The 8237-nt window shown below is 62.1% G+C and overlaps 1 protein-coding gene across 1 annotated transcript in view; it reads right to left on the reverse strand.

Annotated features, from left to right (window-relative positions):
• The window catches only part of LOC122544327 (AP-1 complex subunit sigma-1A), a 39293-nt gene extending 33768 nt beyond the window's left edge, over positions 1-5525 (reverse strand). Inside the window, exon 1 of the mRNA XM_087982714.1 lies at positions 5375-5525. Within this exon, the coding sequence (XP_087838840.1) occupies positions 5375-5377 (3 nt within the window). The 5' untranslated portion in view covers positions 5378-5525. The remainder of the gene's footprint in view (positions 1-5374) is intronic.
• Positions 5526-8237: the final 2712 nt, after the last annotated feature.

An 8237-nucleotide genomic window follows, 5' to 3' on the forward strand; every position in this document is an offset into this window, starting at 1 on the left:
ATGTGCGCGGGTGGTGGGGGTTGAAGGCGAGGGCGCGTGTGCGCGGGTGGTGGGGGTTGAAGGCGAGGGCGCGTGTGCGCGGGTGGTGGGGGTTGAAGGCGAGGGCGCGTGTGCGCGCGTGGTGGGGGTTGTGGCAAGGGCGCGTGTGAGCGCGCGTGGTGGGGGTTGAGGCAAGGGCGCGTGTGCGCGCGTGGCGGGGGTTGAAGGCGAGGGTGCGTGTGTGTGCGCGCTCGCGCGTGGTGGGGGTTTAAGGCGAGGGCGCGTGGTGGGGGTTGAAGGCGAGGGCGCGTGTGTGCGCGTGGTGGGGGTTGAGGCGAGGGCGCGTGTGTGCGCGTGGTGGGGGTTGAGGTGAGGGCACGTGTGTGCGCGTGGTGGGGGTTGAGGTGAGGGCACGTGTGTGCGCGTGGTGGGGGTTGAAGGCGAGGGTGCGTGTGTGTGTGCGCGCGCGCGCGTGGTGGGGGTTGAAGGCGAGGGCGCGTGTGTGTGTGCGCGCGCGCGTGGTGGGGGTTGAAGGCGAGGGCGCGTGTGTGTGTGCGCGCGCGCGTGGTGGGGGTTGAAGGCGACGGCTCGTGTGTGTGCGCGCGCGCGCGTGGTGGGGGTTGAAGGCGAGGGCGCGTGTGCGCGCGTGGTGGGGGTTGAAGGCGAGGGCGCGTGTGCGCGCGTGGTGGGGGTTGTGGCAAGGGCGCGTGTGCGCGCGCGTGGTGGGGGTTGTGGCAAGGGCGCGTGTGCGCGCGTGGCGGGGTTGAAGGCGAGGGCGCGTGGTGGGGGTTGAAGGCGAGGGCGCGTGTGTGCGCGTGGTGGGGGTTGAAGGCGAGGGTGCGTGTGTGTGTGCGCGCGCGCGTGGTGGGGGTTGAAGGCGAGGGTGCGTGTGTGTGCGCGCGCGCGCGTGGTGGGGGTTGAAGGCGAGGGTGCGTGTGTGTGTGCGCGCGCGCGTGGTCGGGGTTGAAGGCGAGGGTGCGTGTGTGTGTGTGGCGGGGGCTGAAGGCGAGGGTGCGTGTGTGTGTGTGGCGGGGGTTGAAGGAGAGGGTGTGTGTGTGGGGGGGTGAGGGTGTGTGTGGGGGGGGTGAGGGTGTGTGTGGGGGGGGTGAGGGTGTGTGTGGGGGGGGGTGAGGGTGTGTGTGGGGGGGGGTGAGGGTGTGTGTGGGGGGGGTGAGGGTGTGTGTGGGGGGGGGTGAGGGTGTGTGTGGGGGGGCGGTGAGGAGGGGTGTGGGGGGGGTGAGGAGGGGTGTGGGGGGGGTGAGGAGGGATGTGGGGGGGTGAGGAGGGATGTGGGGGGGGTGAGGAGGGATGTGGGGGGGGGTGAGGAGGGATGTGGGGGGGGTGAGGAGGGATGTGGGGGGGTGAGGAGGGATGTGGGGGGGGTGAGGAGGGATGTGGGGGGGGGTGAGGAGGGATGTGGGGGGGGGTGAGGAGGGATGTGGGGGGGGGTGAGGAGGGATGTGGGGGGGGGTGAGGAGGGATGTGGGGGGGGGTGAGGAGGGATGTGGGGGGGGGGTGAGGAGGGATGTGGGGGGGGGGTGAGGAGGGATGTGGGGGGGTGAGGAGGGATGTGGGGGGGGGTGAGGAGGGATGTGGGGGGGGGTGAGGAGGATGTGGGGGGGGTGAGGAGGGATGTGGGGGGGGTGAGAAGGGATGTGGGAGGGGTGAGGGTGTGTGTGGGGGGGTGAGGGTGTGTGTGGGGGGGTGAGGGGTGTGTGTGGGGGGTGAGGGTGTGTGTGGGGGGGGTGAGGGTGTGTGTGGGGGGGGTGAGGGTGTGTGTGGGGGGGGTGAGGGTGTGTGTGGGGGGGGGTGAGGGGTGTGTGGGGGGGGTGAGGGTGTGTGTGGGGGGGTGAGGGTGTGTGTGGGGGGGGTGAGGGTGTGTGTGGGGGGGGGTGAGGGGGTGTGTGTGGGGGGGGTGAGGGGGTGTGTGTGGGGGGGGGTGAGGGTGTGTGTGTGGGGGGGGTGAGGGTGTGTGTGTGGGGGGTGTGAGGAGGGGTGTGGGGGGGTGAGGAGGGGTGTGGGGGGGGTGAGGAGAGATGTGGGGGGGGTGAGGAGGGATGGGGGGGTGAGGAGGGATGTGGGGGGGTGAGGAGGGATGTGGGGGGGGGTGAGGAGGGATGTGGGGGGGGGTGAGGAGGGATGTGGGGGGGGTGAGGAGGGATGTGGGAGGGGTGAGGAGTGATGTGGGGGGGGGTGAGGAGTGATGTGGGGGGGGTGAGGAGTGATGTGGGGGGGGTGAGGAGGGATGTGGGGGGGGGTGAGGGTGTGTGTGGGGGGGTGAGGGTGTGTGGGGGGGGTGGGTGTGTGTGGGGGGGGTGAGGGTGTGTGGGGGGGGGTGAGGGTGTGTGTGGGGGGGTGAGGGTGTGTGTGGGGGGGGGGTGGTGTGTGTGGGGGGGAGGGTGTGTGGGGGGGGGAGGGTGGGGGGGGGGGGAGGGTGTGTGGGGGCGGGGGGGGGGGGGGAGGGTGTGTGTGGGGGGGGAGGGTGTGTGTCTGGTGGGGGAGGGTGTGTGTGTGGTGGGGGAGGGTGTGTGTGTGGTGGGTGAGGGTGTGTGTGTGGTGGGGGGTGAGGGTGTGTGTGTGTGTGGGGGGTGAGGGTGTGTGTGTGGGGGGGGTGAGGGGTGTGTGTGTGGGGGGTGAGGGTGTGTGTGTGGGGGGGTGAGGGTGTGTGTGTGGGGGGTGAGGGTGTGTGTGTGTGGGGGGGGTGAGGGTGTGTGTGTGTGTGGGGGGTGAGGGTGTGTGGGGGGTGAGGGTGTGAGTGTGTGTGGGGGGAGGTCAGGGCATGTGTGTGTGGGGGGTGTCAGGGCATGTGTGTGTGTGGGGGTCAGGGCATGAGTGTGGGGGGGTGAGGGTGTGTGTGTGTGTGGGTCGTGAGGGTGTGTGTGTGTGGGTCGTGAGGGTGTGTGTGTGTGGGTCGTGAGGGTGTGTGTGTGGGGGAGGTGAGGGTGTATGTGTGGGGGGGGTGAGGGTGTATGTGTGGGGGGGGTGAGGGTGTATGTGTGGGGGGGGTGAGGGTGTATGTGTGGGGGGGGGTGAGGGTGTATGTGTGGGGGGGGTGAGGGTGTATGTGTGGGGGGGGGTGAGGGTGTGTGTGTGGGGGGGGGTGAGGGTGTGTGTGTGGGGGGGGGTGAGGGTGTGTGTGTGGGGGGTGAGGGTGTGTGTGTGGGGGGGGTGAGGGTGTGTGGGGGGGGGTGAGGGTGTGTGTGTGGGGGGGGTGAGGGTGTGTGTGTGTGGGGGGGGTGAGGGTGTGTGTGTGGGGGGGGTGAAGTTGTGTGGGGGGGGTGAAGTTGTGTGGGGGGGTGAGGGTGTGTGGGGGGGTGAGGGTGTGTGGGGGGGTGAGGGTGTGTGTGTGTGGGGGGGTGAGGGGTGTGTGTGTGTGGGGGGGGTGAGGGTGTGTGTGTGTGTGGGGGGTGAGGGTGTGTGGGGGGTGAGGGTGTGAGTGTGTGTGGGGGGAGGTCAGGGCATGTGTGTGTGGGGGGTGTCAGGGCATGTGTGTGTGTGGGGTCAGGGCATGAGTGTGGGGGGGTGAGGGTGTGTGTGTGTGGGTCGTGAGGGTGTGGGTATGGGGGAGGTGAGGGTGTATGTGTGGGGGGGGTGAGGGTGTATGTGTGGGGGGGGTGAGGGTGTATGTGTGGGGGGGGTGAGGGTGTATGTGTGGGGGGGGTGAGGGTGTATGTGTGGGGGGGGTGAGGGTGTGTGTGTGGGGTTGTGTGGGGGGGGGTGAAGTTGTGTGGGGGGGTGAGGGTGTGTGGGGGGGTGAGGGTGTGTGGGGGGGTGAGGGTGTGTGGGGGGTGAGGGTGTGTGTATGGGGTGTGAGGGTGTGTGTATGGGGTGTGAGGGTGGGTGTATGGGGTGTGAGGGTGGGTGTGTGGGGGGGTGAGGGTGGGTGTGTGGGGGTGGGTGTGTGGGGTGGTGAAGGTGTGTGTGTTTGTGGGGGGGGGATGTGTGTGTTTGTGGGGAGGGATGTGTGTGTGTGTGGGGAGGGATGTGTGTGTGTGGGGAGGGATGTGTGTGTGTGGGGAGGGATGTGTGTGTGTGGGGAAGGATGTGTGTGTGTGGGGAAGGATGTGTGTGTGTGTGTGTGTGTGTGTGGAGGGGTGTGTGTGTGTGGAGGGACGTGTGTGTGTGTGTGGGGAGGGACGTGTGTGTGTGTGTGGGGAGGGACGTGTGTGTGTGTGTGTGTGGGGAGGGACGTGTGTGTGTGTGGGGAGGGACGTGTGTGTGTGGGGGGTGGTGAGGGTGTGTGTGTGTGGGGGGTGGTGAGGGTGTGTGTGTGTGGGGGGGGTTGTGTGTGTGTGTGGGGGGGGTTGTGTGTGTGTGTGGGGGGGGATGTGTGTGTGGGGGGGGATGTGTGTGTGGGGGGGATGTGTGTGTGTGGGGGGGATGTGTGTGTGGGGGGGGGATGTGTGTGTGGGGGGGGGATGTGTGTGTGGGGGGGGGATGTGTGTGTGGGGGGGGGATGTGTGTGTGGGGGGGGGGATGTGTGTGTGGGGGGGGGGATGTGGGGGGGGGGGATGTGGGGGGGGGGGATGTGTGTGTGGGGGGGGATGTGTGTGTGGGGGGGGGGATGTGTGTGTGGGGGGGGGGGGATGTGTGTGTGGGGGGGGGGGATGTGTGTGGGGGGAGGGATGTGTGTGTGGGGGGGGGATGTGTGTGTGGGGGGAGGGATGTGTGTGTGTGTGTGTGTGTGTGTGGAGGGATGTGTGTGTGTGTGGGGGGGTGAGGGTGTGTGTGTGTGGGGAGGGATGTGTGTGTGGGGGGGGATGTGTGTGTGTGGGGGGGGATGTGTCTGTGTGGGGGGGTGTGTGTGTGTGTGGGGGGGGATGTGTGTGTGTGGGGAGGGGGGATGTGTGTGTGGGGGGGGGGAGAGGTGGGGGATGTGTGTGTGTGGGGAGGGGGGATGTGTGTGTGTGGGGAGGGGGGATGTGTGTGTGTGGGGAGGGGGGATGTGTGTGTGGGGGGGGGGGGGGAGATGTGTGTGTGTGGGGGGGGAGGGGTGTGTGTGGGGGGGGGGGGGGGGGGGGTTGACCTCAGGTTGAGATACTGGGCGAGATGTCTGTCCACCAGGAAAAACAAAAATAGGACAAGATCCTGAACCCCGCCCTTTCCGGGAAAGGATAATCCACATTTGACCAAAAATCTCCCTTCTTTCCTTCGAACGTACACCCATCATCAACAGGTTCCCTCACAAAAAAAATCAAACCATCCGTAATGAGGCGGAGGAAGATGAGGATCGAAAGAGAAAGCTTTTCGAAATTAAAGATTTAATTGGGGTTACCTGGCGACGTCGCCCTTACCTGGCGCTCAGGTGAGCGCGAGCCGGAAAGAAGCGAAGAGTATTTCTATTTCATTCTCATGCCGTACAGTCAAACATTTCACCACCACTATTAGCACCTACCATGTCGACGGTCTGCAATCTTCAATTTGCAATCTTTTCTTCCTTCTTTCTTTAGCCCCCACCCCAGCACCACTCCCCCCCCCTCCCCCCCGGCCGGTGCGGCGGCAACCGCCGTCCTTCCAAACTTGCCCGCCCCGCTCGCTCCGGCCGCCGGAGCTGTCACTCAGCCATCAGCCCGGGGAGAGGGGAGGGAACAGGCCAACGGCCAACTGCCGTCACCCCGCCCACGGTCCGGGGACTCGGCACTTTCCGGCATCGCTCGGTCCCGCCCACCACTCCCGAGAGATCGACGTCGGCGGGCGGAGAAAGGGGCTCACGGACCTGCATCGGGTATCTCCGGACGCACTCGGCTCCCAGAGGTAAGAAGGAGTAGGTTGGGATACGCATGCGTCATAGCGAGTGATCCAGGACCTCGGGTATTTCCGCCACTGTTCGGCATTTTCCGCTTGGTGTTTCCCCTTCCATCTCAGACAAAGACAGGAGAGGGCTGGCCATGCGCATGTGATATAATTGCTTCTTTCGTCCCCGGTCGCCATCTTCCGCTTGTGACCGCCTCGCCAACCTTTCGCCACTCGTGGGAAGGAATGGAGAGGAACATGCGTTAGACAGAGAGGCTCACAGAGTTTCTCGCGGATTTCGGATATCTTCGACCGCGCTCGGTAATTTCCGTTCAGCCCTCATCGATGTGGGTGAGCGCGGACATGCGCATGCGGCCCTCGGCCGTTCACGGAGATCTCGGGTATTTCCGGCAACAGTCGGCAGTTTCCGCTGAGCCCACCCCTTTTACCGTTCATCCCCCCTCAAAGCTGGCCGGAGATACGCATGCGTAAGAATGTGCAGCTGATTGATGCCATCCATGAACTCGAGTCTTTCCGATTGTACTCGGTACTTTCCGTTCAGCTCCCATCCTCTGCCTCCACCAAAGAAAATTCCGTCTCATATTTTTCAATCTTTCTTCCCTTATTGGATCTTGCTTTGTTTTATTTCCTTTCCCGGAGGTACAGGACCATTTCATTAATACGAGGCTGGTCTCTTAAAATGACTGCACGTTGATAGGGAGATCAGCCCTTAGGGGAAGGACCATCACCTGATAGTACGTCATTTTACCAAGGAATGGTTTCCAATCTCAGCTGTGCAAGGCGAACCATGCTCTGTCTGTCCGTGGTCAACCTGGCATTGACTGTCAGTCCAGTGTGGTCAACTCAACGCTGAACCTTAGTCGCATACAGTCAACTTGACATTGACCATCAGTCCAGCGTGGTCAACCCAATGTTGACTCTCAGTCGTGCACAGTCAACCTGGCATTGACCGTCACTCTGGTGTGGTTAACATTGACTTGCCCCTTAAATGCGAAATTTATGAAGAAAAACACCTTTGACCACAAGTCCATCAGGAAGTGGTCAGCACGTAGTGTCCTTGAGACCCTTCGGGAAAAGAAGAGGGCGGATCCTGTCGAGCGGTTCCCTGAGCAAACTGTCAAAGCCATTTGGCAGACTGCCTCATCGCCAGAACATTCCAACAAGCACCAAGACATGGCTTGGCTGGTGGTGAGAAGGGCTCTGCCTGTGAGATCCTTTATGTACGCCCGGACTCTCTGCCGCACCGCACGCTGCCCTCGAAGTGGCTGCGGGGGGGACGAGACTGTCACACACCTCCTTGTGGAATGTGCCTATGCAGAGGAAGTCTGGAGTGGAATGCAGAGGGGCGCACACCGAGACGAACATCAACTGTGCCTGGAGGATCATCAACTCGGTGAAGGACGCTCTCTGGGTGGTCCGAAACCTGTTGATCTTCCAGCTGAAGGAGTTGACCCCGACTGAGTGTTGCAGACTGGCACATTCCAAGGTCCAGGACTACGTGTTGAGGGACGCGCTGAAGCTTGGGGCAGCTGCCACCAAGGCGTGGTGGGGAAAAACCACTGTGTAACATCTGCCTGCCTAAGAAGAACAGGGGGCCCACGCAGTCATTTGGGCTCTGCTGGCGCCTCAGCTCAATGTAATCGCACCAACCTGTAAATAGGAATGATTACTCTGTTTCGATACGCAAAGGAATGGAATGTTTACATATGTATGGCATGTCCAGTTGTAAAGATCAAAGTATTTATGAATAAAGTATATTTTTGAAATTAAAAAAAACATTGACTTGCCCCTTACTTTCTCTGGCGCAACACTCATTAGGCACTGCCTCATTCTGTGCTATGGCTCCCCTGGCAATGACCCTTGCTGGGTTATCTATCTTTCCCAGGCACTGATTATCACTTGCATGTGGGTGCAGCTGCCACTGAATCTCACTGAGGTGCTCTGACTACTGACTCAAGGGATGTCAAGAAGGTGGAACGTGGTTGGAGCAGGGCATCAAGATGCAAAGATCCTGTGTATAAAATGGTCAAATAGGGAAGGTGTTGCATGGTCCCTTTAAAAGAGAATGTTTTTTTTCGGTGCTTGCAGTTAAAACAGATGTCTGGCAGCAGCTTGAGCTTGCAAATACACAGAGCACGCAAATTGAAACATTTTGCATCAAAAGGCTGGGCAACACTTTTATCGAGTCAAGAGGGTTTTGAGTTTAAGTCCATCACCAAACCCTAACCATCCGACACCTGGAGGAAGAACGCCTCATCTTCCATCTTGGAACTCTCCAACCACATGGGATTAATTTGATTTTCACCAGTTTCCTCATTTCCTCTCCCCCACTTTAACCCAGATCCAACCTTCCAATTTGGCACTGCCCTAATGGCCTGTCTTACCTGTCCATCTCCCTTCCCACCTATCCATTCCATTCTCTTCTCTGATCTATCACCATTACCCCCATCTTCATCTACCTATGGCACTCTCAACAACCCTCTGCGTGAAATATTTGCCCCTTA

This window comes from Chiloscyllium plagiosum, unplaced genomic scaffold (assembly GCF_037043375.1).
Source record: "Chiloscyllium plagiosum isolate Xiang-an unplaced genomic scaffold, Cpla_swu_hap1 HiC_scaffold_44, whole genome shotgun sequence".
Taxonomy (NCBI): Eukaryota; Metazoa; Chordata; class Chondrichthyes; order Orectolobiformes; family Hemiscylliidae; genus Chiloscyllium; species Chiloscyllium plagiosum.